The 15,518-nt window shown below is 41.6% G+C and overlaps 1 protein-coding gene across 1 annotated transcript; it reads left to right on the forward strand.

Moving 5' to 3' along the window:
* The first annotated feature begins 1,961 nt into the window (after positions 1-1,961).
* Positions 1,962-3,414, forward strand: LOC122672102 (UDP-glycosyltransferase 708G1-like). Its single transcript, XM_043869601.1, has one exon. It carries the CDS (start codon positions 1,990-1,992, stop codon positions 3,412-3,414), a length of 1,425 nt encoding a protein of 474 aa, XP_043725536.1. The 5' UTR covers positions 1,962-1,989.
* The last annotated feature ends 12,104 nt before the right edge of the window (positions 3,415-15,518 follow it).

The raw sequence follows: 15,518 nt of genomic DNA on the forward strand, positions 1-15,518 counted from the left end.
AACCGAACCGTTTAACACCCTTAGGTTTGTCCAACCTTTTTCCTTCATAATAGCTTTGATGGATTGGAGCGAGAGTCCATCATAACACATAATAATTGTATGGTTTTCGATGGTCTTCCATTGCCACTAGTGCTTGCAATCGGTCCACTAGAACCATACTAGAGATTTTCATCCTCTCAAGTGCTGTGGACAGTGCATCACACTTAAGAATTCAACCGTAAAAACATGTGCAGTGACGTTTTTAAGCTTTCAAGTGTTAGGTGGACGGTTGGATTCTTATGTGTGGTACACTAGGTAGTGCACCACACAAGAAAAGATAAATTTCTCCATATTAATACAAGCAAGGATCGTTGCTCTTTGGCCGAACCCATATCGTTACTAGATTAGTGATTGCCAATGGTTGAGGGCTCATAGATGAGAGAACCCTTTTCACTATAATAATAATGAGGAATAAAAAAATTCAAACGGTTTTTTTTTCATACTTATCAAAGCTTGACATGTCACATATAAAAAATATATTTTTGGGATAAAGAATGCTACCTAGTTACATGGCTTGTGTGGTTTCTATACCTACACAGAATTGCATGGAAATATTGCTCTGCCCCATTAAATAAACAAATGGCCTATATGTTCATGTCTCTGTGTGTGTTCTCATTGGGCCTATTGTTGGTGCAGATGCTACACTCCTGACAAAGATCTCTAGCCCATATTTTTTTATATGAATAAATTAACTAGGGTTTTCCTTAGGGCTTGAACCGTAAACCCGGGCAAGTTCAAGGGTTTCCTCATTAACAAAAAATAAAAAATAAAAAATCAATTAACCTTCAATTTATGTTACACATGTGCAACATCATCTTGGTGACAAGCTACGTATAACCAACTATGGTCACACCAATCGTAACCCTTTTTTGTGTCCTCCCATATCTGCATGTTATTTAGGTGAGAGCGGAGATTGGTTTAACGGTAAGGTTTCTCCATTGTGACCAAATGGTCACAGTTTGAGTCTCAGAAACAGCCTCTTTTGTAAGGGTAAGACTGCGTACATTATGACCTGTCAATTGATCCGGTTCTAGGCTATCGGTCTAGATCCTTAGCGGTTCTGGCTATAGGATGTCAAGACCATAACCGGACAAATAAGCTTACCGGATCCAAATCTGAGACCCATGATCGTTAACTAATGGGTGGTCTGATTCCGGTTCCTAATCGGTTCCAAACATTATTGAGCCCAAAACAAGGACAATGCGAGTTTCTCTAGGAAAACAGGAGCTTCATCATACATAAATATGATCTTGTAGAATCCAAAATAAAGACATTGATGCATATATAAATACACAACTTTAAGAGTTCATAATTTCCATTTCAAACTCAAATCATATGCTTATGACTTAATGAGCAACAAAAGAGCATCAGTTAAAAATCCCAAATAATGTAATATTATTAACAGGTTAGGGTTTAAAGCCTTTTAGGGTTTTAGAGATCTAATTTCCCATTCAATTTGTTTACATATCATCATGTTCCAATAGTTTCGGTGCTACCAAGTCCTTAATGGGCTATTGGTTTTAGAACCGTTGAAAGACCCAGATCAAAATCGACCCAGACCAATAGTATATCATTAGGACCAGATCCATCCCAATAATAAGCTATTGGGTGGTCCAGTTCCAGTTGATATCAGTCCGGATCGTTTCTAGTCCTAAATTAACACCCCTACTCCCAGACCGGCAGACCTCGCAGTGGTGCCTTTTGTCTTTTTGGTAAGAAGGTATTGGATTTCCACCTAACATATTACTAGAGTGCAGCAACCCTTCTATATTCAGATTTATGTCTCCTTATATAATGGCACCTAACTCTCTTTATTGTCGTTTCTCCCAACTCACATGGAATTCGTTTTCTTTATATAACGATGCTTCAGTTTCAATTTAAAAGCTACACCAGCTACCCAATAAAAATCTTCAACCCACTCACTGTTCGAGAGTTGCTCCACCAGAAATAATGGCAGATTCCGGTGACATTCAAACCCAACCTCACATAGCTTTACTCCCAAGTTCTGGCATGGGTCATCTCGTACCCTTCGTACGCCTCGCTGCTACCCTTGCCGCCCACAACTGCCGAGTTACTTTTATCACCACTCACCCAACCGTCTCCCTCTCTGAGTCACGCCTCGTTAGTCGCCTATTGTCGGCATTCCCTCATGCGGTCACTCCAAAAGAGTTCCATCTCCTCCCTCTCGACCGATCTACCGCCAACTCCAAAGACCCTTTCTTCCTCCAATTCGAAGCCATCCGCCGCTCCGCCCACCTCCTCTCTCATCTCCTCACTTCCTCTGCTCAATCTGATCCCCCTCTCTCTGCTCTCGTCACCGACGTCACCTTAGCTTCAGCCGTCATTCCAATCACCCACGATCTTTATATCCCTAATTTCATCCTCTTCACTTCCTCCGCCAAAATGTTCTCTCTCCTTGCCTATTTTCCTGCCCTCGTTGGTGTTACTCTTAGTGATGAAATCAACATCCCCGGCATACCGCCTCTACTCAAATCATGGCTCCCACCGCCTCTTCTAGATCAGACGAATCTCTTCACTACCCAGTTCATTGAAAACGGTGAAGCACTCGTGAGATCAGACGGGATTCTCATCAACACGTTCGAGTCACTAGAGCCTGAGATGGTGGCGGCGCTGAACGAGGGCAAAGTAATAAATGGGCTACCGCCGGTGATACCGGTCGGTCCACTGGTCCCGTGCGAATGCGAGCCGGAGCGAGGTGAATCATCGGTAATAGAATGGCTGGATTGGAGGGAGAAGGGTTCGGTCGTGTTCGTGAGCTTTGGGAGTCGGACGGCGATGTCGAGGGAGCAGATCCGGGAGGTTGGTGAAGGATTGGTGAGGAGTGGGTATGGGTTCGTGTGGGTGGTGAAGGACAAGAAGGTGGACAGGGAAGAGGAAGAGGGAGTAGATGAAGTGGTGGGTGGGGAGTTGATGGAGAGGATTCTCAAGGATGGGAAGGGTGTGGTGGTGAAGAAGTGGGTTGACCAGGAGGCGATATTGAGTCACGGAGCGGTGGGTGGGTTCGTAAGTCACTGCGGGTGGAACTCGGTGACGGAGGCGGCGTGGCATGGGGTGAGGTTGCTGGCGTGGCCGCAAGGTGGGGACCAGAGGATAAACGCGGAGGTGGTGGAGAGGAGTGGGCTCGGGGTGTGGGTTAGGAGTTGGGGATGGGGAGGTATTGGGAAGGTGGTGAAGGCCGAGGAGATAGAGAAGAAGGTGAGGGAGATGATGGGGAATGAGCAGCTGAGGGTGCAGGCGGCGCAGGTTAGTGATGAGGCGAGGAAAGCTGTTGGGTTGGGTGGGAGTTCTCACAGAGGATTGACGGGCTTGTTGGACAAGTTGCAGAACACTATTAATTCTAAGCATGCGGTGTAGAGGAGTGTGTACCAATGATGTGCGGTAAAATGGTATTATACATTGGAGGGCAGTAAAGTCATTTCACATGGAAAAATTTTCATTGACACCCTTCCAATGGACCATGGAATTAATGCCATCCCAATCAAGGCCAAAATATCAATTTAGGCCAAAAAACTAATAGAAAAAGCGTTTTAACTGTTAATTAGTGATGTTAGTTTTTTTAAAAGATTGTTTTGTCTTTCCCCTTAAAACAACTAAACCCTAGTCTTCTTCTTCCTCAGTCGACTTCCCATCTCTGCAACTGGTACCGCTGCCCATCTCTCACCTCTGCACCTTTGCACACATTCACTTGGGGTGGATCTTTCAAGCCCCAACTCCAAACCCAGTTTGAGTCGAGATCGAAGTTCGAAGTTCGAACCGAGAGAGAGTTGCAGAGAAATCGAAGCCTTATGGTTTGAATCCCCATTTCCTTCATCTCTCACTTTCCTTTGATTTTCCATTCTTCCATTTCTCTTTACTCCATTCCAAGTGTTTTTTCTTCTCAGTTTGTCTCTTCTGTCCGTGGATTATGCAACTCCATTTGGGTGTTGTTTTGCTCAAATCCCAAACCCCTTATTCGTCTCTCTCTCTTGGGTGTTGTTTTGCTAAAAAAATCTTGGTTGAAAACCAAGATTTTGGTGCTTAGTGGGGTTGTCCATCTATTCTTAAAGAGGGTTTAAGCAAGGTACTAAAATTCGGAACTCGACCTAACTCAACCCTGGAAAAAATCGAGATCTCGATCGAGATATTGGTGCAATATTTTTTTTTTAAACTTGAAATCTCAATTCGGTGTGTTTTAGACCTAGTTTGGGTATGAAACTTGGTATTCAGCCTATTTTAGGCCATTTAAACACACTGATATTATCAGATTTAGTAAAAATAAAGTCTAAATAGGAGTTTTACTTCAGACCTTGAGTTGGTAGGCGATGACGTACTAAAATATCCTACTCTATACATAATTTAGTAATAGAAAGCAAACAAAACATTCAATTAATAGCTAAACAATTTAAATAAGCATTAGAAATGTTAAAGTGATACATCAAACTGTTTAACAATGTTCCAAGTCACAACTATCGTCACATAAACTGAGTTTGAATCAAGTATTCAGTCCCCAGTAGTGGCACATAGTCTTCCCATGACATAGTGTTGCTACACTGTTGCATATAGTGCTCCACAATAAGCATATAAGAGTTGTCATCAGCATATGTCAAGTCCCCTATCCTAGGGTATAGCTGTTGCCATGAGGTGTGAGATCCACTGCTACAGTTATATTGAGGCATGTATGGGTATGGCTGGTTTGAGACTGGGAATATGGGCCCAAAACCTGACCCAGTGCTTTGATTGTTGAACTCAAGTGTTGGCTGTCCAAATTGACCATAACCACTATATTCGGAACCGGTGCTATCCTGGCCATAATCATAGTCATGATGAAGGTGAGATGAATGCCACGACTCCTGCAGGTTACAACTTGAAATCCAGAAGTAAAATGATTCACAACCTTCAAATGGGGAAGAAAATAGCTTTTGGACAGAACTCGATCGAGAAATATCGAGTTCTATCGAGTTAGATAACTTTTAAAGAAGTAGATGGTTCGAGATCTGAGTCGACCCGAGATCTCGACGGAGAAAATGTAATTTGAGAACTCGTATACCAACTCGACTCGACCTCCAAAAAAAATGAGATCTTGCGAGTTCTCGAACTATGGGTTTAAGACCGGCAACTAATCCTGGCGATAATCACAGGTTCAAATCTGATTTTCCTATGGAACTTATAAACCAGGTGGTCTTTCAGCCCTAAATTCAACTGCCTGAATCATCCTAGGGTGTATAACTTGATACAACGGCCTAGGGTGTATAACTTGATACAAGAGATTGAATCAAGAGAAGGGGACCTAATTGCGAATTCTGATGGTGTAGCAACGTGTATTGGCGTTTGGCCGCGGCAAGGCGAGATGTCCAGAGATCGAAGAAATATATGTATTCCCCTTCCGAATAAACAAAATTAACAACAAAATTAGACTTTGTATTTCTCCTCTCTTCTTCTTCTGTCTCCTTTTCTTCTAATTTATTTTCCGTCTAAAAATTCTCTGCTCTATTTGACTTTTTATAAGATTTACTAATTGCTGTGAAGAAATATTGGAGATGGAAGATTTCCTAAGAGAGAGAGAGAGAGGAGCACGAGGAGGAGATATGTAGAGGGTGTAGAGGGAGAAGGAGAGTTGGAGGGAGACGGATGCCATGGTAGCCGGAGACGGAGAAGAAAGGGAGAGGGAGAGGGAGACAGAGAAGGCTAGGGTTTTTTAGTCATTTGACTTCCACTCAGTTAACTCTCAGTTATTTCCATTAGTTTTTGGGCCCAAATTGATATTTTGGCCCTTACTGGGGTGGCATTAATTCCACTGTCCATCGGAGGGGGTGTCGATGAAAATTTCCCTTTCATGTGAGGAGGAAAGACAGGCAGACACATAGATGCTAGTGTACCCTACACTAGTAGTTCAGAGAACCTTTCCCTTAATACTCCCAGTCTCAGAGACTATGAGGGAGTGAGATTGGAGATTTCCTGTGCTTTTGTTTTTGATTCTTGCTTCATGGGCATTGCTTAGTTTGTGTTGGTGACGAGCTGTGTTGTGCATGAATCGTCGAAATTAAATAAAAAAGAAGAAAGTTTTTCTTCATCGAGCCGGAGTGTTTACCAAACCATCCTAGGGTTCACAAACCCTTATGGGGTTTTAACTTTTAACTGTACACAGATAGTCCAAAATTCGAATTCGATTCACATCTGTAGCTATTTAGCGGTATTCGTATTTGTTAGTGAGTATCTGGATCCGAATTTGGATAATCCAAAAAAAAATCTATCCCATCCAAATAGATATCAACTAATAATAAAAAAAATATCTAATTATATACATATTGAGGTTCTTGAAGGTTCGAGAGGTTCTAGATAATGAGGAAAATAGCTAAGACAACTGAGAGACATGGATTGTGAACAAATCATATTCGTCAGGGAGGGGGGAGGAAGGTCTAGGTTACACAAGTCAGGGATGTAAATGGGTAGTCGAAAATCTAAATTGGATTCGCATTCGTATTCGATTAGGGGGAATGCATCCGGATCCGATTACATCTGATCCATATTCAATTTGTATTCGATCCTTTTACATCCATAGTATGTTCGCCAAAATACCCTTTTGATACCTCACACATATCAGCTAAACCTGCTGTGGTGAATGGATTCCCATTCACCTTGGCTAAAAGGAAAACTCAGTACAATAAAAAAAGAGAGAATGTGTATATTCTAGCTTCACAGGAAATATAATCTATGTTTGGTATGCATTTTTGTGCATTTCTATTCTCGTAGTGCATAATGTATTCTTAACTGAGAATGAGGATATTGTTTGGATATATGTTTAGCTAAAATACATTCTATATTGTAGAATGCTTGGGCATAACATCAAACACCTTGTGGGAAAAATGTATTGATCCTTCCTAGTCCATGCCTTGATATAGTGTGGCTGTCCTTGTCCCTGGGCTAAGGTTGAGGTGATTAAAGATGGGGTGATGGAGAGCATGAACAAGGTCAAGGACACCAGCCATCTCTTGATTTGAGCATTTAGGCTGAAGAAAATAAGAAGTGGAGAGAACTTCTCTGATGAGGAAACCTTAAATATCTATAGCAGATCTGGCCACCCGGTCGGTCGGAGAATCTGCCAGTGGAATTGTCCACTGCTGATTCGGTAGCTTCTGCTTTCACGTCCTAGGAATCGAAATCTTGGTAGGGAAATGTTATGTTACTTTCCTGCTTCTGCTATTTCACTGGTCTCTACGAGTCGAAGAGATAAGTCGAGCAAGAATTAGAATGCAAAATTATCAATACCATACGGTTATACCGTCAAGATTTTCTTCTCCAACAGATTTGGAAACTCATAAGCACATGTGATATTGAATTATGTCACATGTGATATGGAAATTGCCTAAGATCTCCAAGCTGATTTGGAATCTATTCTCCTATGTAAATATATTATTTCATGTGATATCATTCCTTGTATAGATCAACTAGGTTGTAATCTATTTATATCTCCATTGGAGAATCAATCAATCTAAGGAAAATATATTCTCTTGACATGGTATCTAGAGCATAAGGTAATCCAACAAGCTTCATCCATCTTCCAAATTTGTTTTTTCTTTCTCCATGGCTGGGAACAATCAACATGACTCCTCCACTTCCGATGTCTCATCTCCCACAACCCCATCTTCTCTCACCCCTTCCTTCAATCAGGATCACCACTATATCTCCATCAAACTGACATCCAAAAATTTATTGTTTTGGCAAACTCAAATCGAACCATTCCTTGACGGCACCACCACGTGCCCCACTAATGCTACTACTGCGGTTGCTTGGCGACGCCAGGATTCTCTAATCTGTAGTCTCCTCATTACTTCCCTGTCTGAGGAGGTATTCCCCCTTGTTATCGACAAGAGTACAAGCCGTGAGATTTGGCCGACACTCTCCACGGCTTTCTCCTCTCCTTCTGAGAGTCGCATTATGTCCCTCACCCTTGCTCTCCAGGACATTGAACAAAAGGCTGATGAACCTGTATCTCAATATCTTCAACGTGCAAAGTCTCTTGCTGAAGAACTAAGTGCTGTCGGACATTCTCTGTGTCCTAATGCATTTAATCTCCACATTTACCGTGGCCTCAAGGATGATTTTTGTGCCATGGTGCAGTCTCTTCTGACCAGGACAGATCTGATCTCTTATGATGAGTTGCACGGTATGTTGCTAAGCTATGAATTCCTTCATGGATCATCAAAGTTGTTGGTCACTGACTCCTCTTCATCAACCGCTACTCCAATGGCTAACAATGTGCATCATTCACCTCACACCACCATGCCCAACTCCATGCCTGCTTCTTGTGGGGGTCGTGGTGGCCGCATGGGCCATGGTCGTGGTCGCGGCAGTCCCTTTGCTGGCCAGTCCTATGGTCGTTATTGGTGGTCTATCTGTCGTTGCTCGACCCACTCTACTGATCGATGCTACTATCGCCCACATACAGGTTATTTAAACCACCCTTCTCTTCCCCCCACTTCACCCGTGCCACCCATGGCTCACTACACCTATCCCACTGCACCATCTTCTTATGGCCATCCCAATCCACCACTCTTACCAACGCCCCACCCATCCACCGCCCTGCCATGGCACCCTGATATAGGTGCTTCTCACCATGGAACCCTTGACCTACAAGCCCTATCCCAATATGATGAGTACACTGGTGGAGATCAGCTTCAGGTTGGTAACAGTAAGGGTCTTTCAATTTCCCATCTTGGCTCTACATCACTTTCTTCCCCTTCTTCTAGACTTTTTCATTTACATAATGTTCTTCATGTTCCATCCATTACTAAACAACTTCTTTCTATTCAGGAATTTGCTAGGGATAATAATGCATTTTTTGAATTTCATCCGTCTCATTTTCTTGTGAAGGATCAGGTTACCAAGTCAACTCTGCTATGCAGATCGAGTAAAGAGGGCCTCTATGAGCTTCATCCACTTTCCTTTCCTACTGTCAACACTGTTGTCCGTTCTTCTCCGGATCTGTGACATCATCGTTTAGGCCACCCTCATGAGCGTCTCCTTTGCCATATGATTAGCATTAATAATTTACCATGTTCTTCCTATCATTTTAATAATATTTATAAGGCTTGTCAATTGGGCAAAGCCAGCCGTTAACTTTGCATCAGACTTTTAGTAAGAGTTTATTTCCTCTTGATCTCATTCACAGTGATGTGTGGGGGCCTTCCCCTCACCCATTTATTGACAATCACCGTTTTTATGTTATTTTTATTGATGATAACACTAAATATGTGTGGTTCTATCCTTTTCTTAGAAAGTCTGATGTCTTTAATGCTTTTACTCATTTTCAATCGCATGTTGAACGTCTCTTTGGGCGTAAAATTAAGTCGGTTCAAACAGATTGGGAGGGTGAGTTTTGTACTTTACCCACATATTTTTCCAAAATTGGCATTCACCACCGTGTTTCTACCCCACATACTTATGAGCAACAAGGGGCAGTTGAGCGCCGCCATCGTCACATCGTTGAGACAGGACTGTCCCTTCTTACTCATGGGTCTGTGCCCCAACGTTTTTGGCACTTTGCATTTGAAACGGCAGTATATCTCATCAACAGGATGCCCTCATCTGTGTCTCTTGGTATTTCCCCTTTTCAACTTGTTTTCCATAAATCACCTGATTATTCTTTTCTTAAAATTTTTGGGTGTTTGTGTTTTCCATACTTGCGCCCTTATAACAAGAATAAAATGGATTACCGCTCTTCACCCTGTGTTTTCCTCGGTTATAGTCCCTCCCATACTTGTTATTACTGTCTTAATCTTACTACTAATCGTATTATTATAGCCCGTCATGTGCGCCTTGATGAGAAGGATTTCCCCTTTTCTACGCTCTCTACTGCAGCCCCCCCCTTCCATAGGTGTTCCCTTGGCTCCCTGGGCTTCTGCGCCCATCTGTCTTCCCAAGGGGAGACCACTATCGGGCATTAACCAGGGGCATCCCACCCCTGTCGTACCCAACCCTCATCCAAACTCCCTTACACCGGCCTTCCCTTCCCCTACTTCTCCTATTAGAACGTTGCCAATCCCAACCCCTACTACACCTACATCCTCCATTACTCCACCCTTGAAAACCCGACCCATCCAAGACCTATATGTCACTCCACTACACCCGCGGCCTCCCCAACCAACTCTAGTACCTACCCAACTTAACCCAAGGCCAAACCAGCCCACTCATTCCATGCACCTTCGCCACCGACCTAGGCATCCCCAAACCTTTTCTACTAACCCTGTTCTTCTTGAACCTACTTGTTTCTCATAGACATCGAAGGTACCTGAGGGGCGAACAGCTATGACAGAGGAGTTTAATGCTTTGGTCCGTAATGGGACATGGTCTCTTGTTCCACGAACTCCTGCTATGAATTTGGTTGGATGCAAGCGGGTCTATCGAATCAAGAGGAAGGCCAATGGCTCTCTTGAACGTTACAAGGCCCGTTTGGTGGCCAAGGGTTTCCATCAATTGTATGGCCTTGACTATGGGGAAACCTTCAGTCCGGTTGTCAAGCCTACCACAATCAGATGTGTTCTATCTATTGCAGTTTCTCAGGGCTGGCCGGTTCGTCAATTAGACGTCCAAAATGTGTTTTTGCATGGGGTGTTGAAGGAGGAAGTATACATATCTCAACCACAGGGTTTTATTTATTCGAATCATCCTACCCACGTCTGCAAGCTTCACCGTTCACTTTATGGGCTGAAACAGACACCATGTGCTTGGTTTCACAAACTTTCCAATTTTCTTCTTCAGATTGGTTTTATTGGTTCAAAGACTGATACATCACTCTTCATTCGACGGACTGGCACTCATGTTTGTTACATTCTCATTTATGTGGATGATATTCTTGTTACCTCCAGTGATGCCTCTACTGTTCTTGTCATCATTCTGCAGCTCTCCCGTGAATTCTCTCTTAAGGATTTGGGTCCCTTGCATTTTTTCTTGGGTATTGAGGCCTTGCCACACTCCAAAGGACTTCTATTATCTCAATCTCAGTACATATTAGATTTATTGCACCGCACAGGCATGACGAACTGTAAGCCAATCAAGACCCCAATGGCTAGCTCATCTACTGACTCGGATTCAAGGGGTGCCCTGTTTTCAGATCCAACCAACTACAGATTCATCGTTGGTGCTCTCCAGTATGTCATGCTTACCCACCCTGATGTGTCGTTTGCAGTCAATAGAGCATGTCAGTTTATGCATGCTCCAACTAATGCACATTGGCAACATGTAAAGCGCATACTCCATTACCTCAAAAGCACCAACACTCACGGGCTTCTACTGGAACATTCCCAATCTCGTTCCCTCCAAGCCTTTTCTAATGCAGACCGGGCCGGTGACAGCAGTGATTGAAAGTCCACTGGAGGGTTTGTAATTTTTCTTGGCCCCAATCTGGTGTCCTGGACTTCTCGTAAACAGCGTACGGTTGCATGTTCTTCTACTGAGGTCGAGTACAAGGCCCTTGCAGATGCCTCGGCTGAGTTAATCTGGCTGGAATCGTTACTTTTAGGGCTTGGTTATCCTTTGAATGGACCACCATTGCTTTGGTGCGATAATATTGGTGCTACTTACCTATCGGCGAACCTGTTTTTTCATGCTCGTAGCAAACGCGTGGAAATTGATTTCCACTTCGTTCGTGATTGTGTGGCTAAGAAACAGTTAACTGTCTAGTTCATCCTCACCCATGATCAGCTGGCCGATACATTTACGAAAGCCTTAGCAACTGCCCATTTTGAATTCTTGAGGGGGTGTATCAATACCATACGGTTATACCATCAAGATTTTCTTCTCCAACAGATTTGGAAACTCATAAGCACATGTAATATTGAATTATGTCACATGTGATATGGAAATTGCCTAAGATCTCCAAGCTGATTTGGAATCCATTCTCCTATGTAAATATATTATTTCATGTGATATCATTCCTTGTATAGATCAACTAGGTTGTAATCTATTTATATCTCCATTCGAGAATCAATCAATCTAAGGAAAATATATTCTCTTGACAAAAATGATCTTTTGGCAAGTTCAAGAATGAGGCTCATCCTTGACCTCACTCTAGGAATTTAGAATGGGAACATGTACCAAACGATATCTTTTGGCATTCCATAATGCATCCTAAACCCAAAAGATGCTTTGAGAATGCATACCAAACACAACCATAGTTTCAATAAGTTAAAACAAAGTTACTTAAAACACGTTTTAAATGTTATTTTTTATTTTTTCTCTTTTCAAATTGAGTACTGATACGGAGAGAAAAAAAAAACTGTCCCAAAATGCAACAAATTTTTAAAAAAAATGTGTTAGGAGTTTTTTTAGGGAAAAAATGGTATTACCCTTTTCCAAAACTTAAATTTTGATATTTTTCAAGAAAAAAATATAATATTTTATAAGTGTGAGTCGGACATCAAATATTAATATTTGATTAATAAGATATGAGTTGGCCCCATAATTTATAGGGATTTTAGGGAAAATTACAAGATTATACTATAGGGAAAATATCATCCCCCTCCCCTCTAAGTTTGCCTAATATCAATCCAATACCCAAGTTTTGAAAAATATCTACCCCCTCCCCTACTTTATAAAGATTATATCAACCGTACCCTAACCGTTAAAAACGACCATTAACTGATGACATGGACAGGTCTAATTTATCTAAAACCCCAAATTACCCTTAAGTTATTTTAATTCCAATTTTACCTCTCCAATCCCAAAATCCCCCTTTTTTTTTTTTTAATCATTTTTCTTTCAAAATCAAATCCCATTTTCTTCTTCTTTGCTCACAGGTTTCTTCTTCGTTGCAGGGAGTGTTTCAGGTTTCTCCGACTTCTTCTTCTTCTTCTCCATTCACAAGTTTCTCCGTCTGGGTTTCTTTTTGGAAGATCCGGATCTGGGTTTCCGTTTATCTTGGAACAAAACCCAACCAAAACCAAAAGAGCCATGGGGAGGAGAATGTGTGAAAAGCATCGTGTATGCGGGCCTCGACGCCGTTGTCACCTGCTTCGCCCTAATCTCTTCCATTGACACCATTGTCACCTGTTTCGCCCTCATCTCTTCCATCCCACAACCACCACACCCGAAAAAAAGAAGACAAAAAACCAAACTTCAAAGAGGGCGTCTCTTTCTAGTGTCTACACCTCCACTTATTCTAGATCTTAGTTGGGAAGTTGGGACCTCAGCCTTCCTCAGCCCACGTTGATTCCATCCCAAACCCATATGCCTTCCATTTTTCTAATACAATCTATTATTCAGATTTCTAGATTTTCAAACGGAAAAAAATTTCAAACTTATATTAAATAATACACACCTTCGTCACCCGAGCCAAGCACACCGGATTCCAACTAGCAACACCAGGAAGTTGCAGCACCTTCAAAGTTCAAACCTCCAACTTTTTCGGAGGAATCTCTCCTTCTTTCTCTCACTTCCTCTTGAAATTTGACAGATCCATCCTGCCCAGTAGATTAGAAGGCCAAACAAAAGAAGAGAAACAAAACCAGGAATCCAAATCTTACGAAACGATTTGAGGGAAAGGATGTAATTAAAGAGACGAAAACCAGATTAATTAACCTTCTAGTTGTAGTCACCAACCATAAACTAAAGAAAAGCAAAAAAAAGATCGAATGGATTGGAGTTCGATCATTCAACAATCCGACGAAAGGAAAAGATTTTTTTTTTTTTGGTAGAAGTAAAAGGGTAATATAGTCTTTTCATTAACAAGGGAGAAAGACATATGCTTTCAATAGATATTAAAAAGGGTAATTTTATCTTTACACAAGTTTTTTTTAACACCGTTACATAGTTAGGCTACGGTTGATATAATCTTTGTAAAGTAGGGGAGTGGGTAGATATTTTTCAAAACTTGGGTACTAGATTGATATTAGGCATTTACCCCAAAAAAAAAAAAATTTGATATTAGGCAAACTTAGAGGGGAGGGGGATGATATTTTCCCTATACTATATTATGTTTCCTTCTACCAAACTACCCACATTATGTTTCGCTTAATAACATTACAGTATTTGTTATGTTTGACAACGACGGAAGTGGAAAGACACTAAGGGAGAGGGATGTACTCCTTTATTTTTTTAATCGCCGAAATTGTACGATGTGGTATCTTGATACCTCCAGGCGTACTACCCTGAAACGTTACAGTTTTGAATTGCAATTTTGGGTTTGGGTTTACGTACAAAAGTACTCAATATAGTGTTCCTCCCTCAACCAAATATTGTTTTGACAGTTTTACCCCCATCTCCCATGCTTGTCCACCTTGTAACTGGCCACTGCCGAAACTACCCCTACCCCCATCCCACCCTAGCCTCCCCTTAGCCTCCATCACAACCCCATCACTTCACCCCTGCCATCGCGGTTGCGCAACACTATTGCAATCGCCCAACTGCTACACTCACCATCACCCATTGATATCTTTTGTGCATCATGACCCTTGCACATCTCATAGCCACTATCAGAGATTGGGGATGCCCCTATGCATCATTTGTTCTAGGCTTGCAGTCGTTGCCTATCCCAGGCAATGCCATTGCCCTGTGCATCACCCCATCCTGCGCATCTTACGCATGCGCGTCCCCCCAACCCCGGCATACGACACTGTTCCTATGAAATAAAAAATGGCATATATGTCATTCCTCTTTGTGTGATTTCATTAGCCCTAATGTTTGGCAGATGCTACACGATGACAACGATCTCTTGCCTATAATTTTTAGGTAGAGAGATGAGTATGTTAGCAGTATACCATAAGTTAGCATCTTATGTGTTTATCTCTCTCATCCCCACTTTGAAATGACTCTTTTACTATACAAGGGGAAGAAAAAAGAGCTAGACACATAGAGTGCTAGGTTATAATATACCGCTAGCATATCCAACCTTATTAATATTTTCTTCAACAAAAAATACTGTCTATTTATGAATTAATTAACTAGGAATTTTTCTTAGGTCTTGAATCGTAAATCCGGACAGATTCAAGGGTTTCCTCGTTAACAAAAAATAAAAAAAAAAAAAAAAAAAATCAATTGGCAGATTAAAATATTAAATAATTCAATTTATTCTTACTCCCGTCTCCCCCCCCCCCCCCCTCTCCTCCCAAAAATAAAAAAAAAATAAAAAAAACCAATTTTCAATTCATCAACAGTTATTGGATAGCAGCAACCATTTTTTTTTTACAATGATAGTGCAGCAATCAATCGTTGTTTAGATTTATGTCTCTTGAAAATAGGAGGCTTTTGTAGTTTTGTATAATAAAAAACCCATATGACGACAAATTGCAGGCTGGGTCGAAATTGAGAAATTGAAGCCTCCTATTTTCAATATATGATATGATATATGATACCATGAGAACCAGGTACTCTCCTCCTCCATGCTCCAACTCACATGGAATTCGTTCTAATCTTCTTTATATAATCTTATCAAAAAAAAAAAAAAAAATTCTTCTTTATATAAACAATGCTTCAGTTTAAAAGTT

The sequence above is a fragment of the Telopea speciosissima genome, chromosome 8 (assembly GCF_018873765.1).
Source record: "Telopea speciosissima isolate NSW1024214 ecotype Mountain lineage chromosome 8, Tspe_v1, whole genome shotgun sequence".
Lineage (NCBI taxonomy): Eukaryota > Viridiplantae > Streptophyta > Magnoliopsida > Proteales > Proteaceae > Telopea > Telopea speciosissima.

Excerpts from the sequence above, each read along its gene's own strand:
- LOC122672102 (XM_043869601.1), top strand. The coding sequence starts at position 1,990 with ATGGCAGATTCCGGTGACATTCAAACCCAACCTCACATAGCTTTACTC.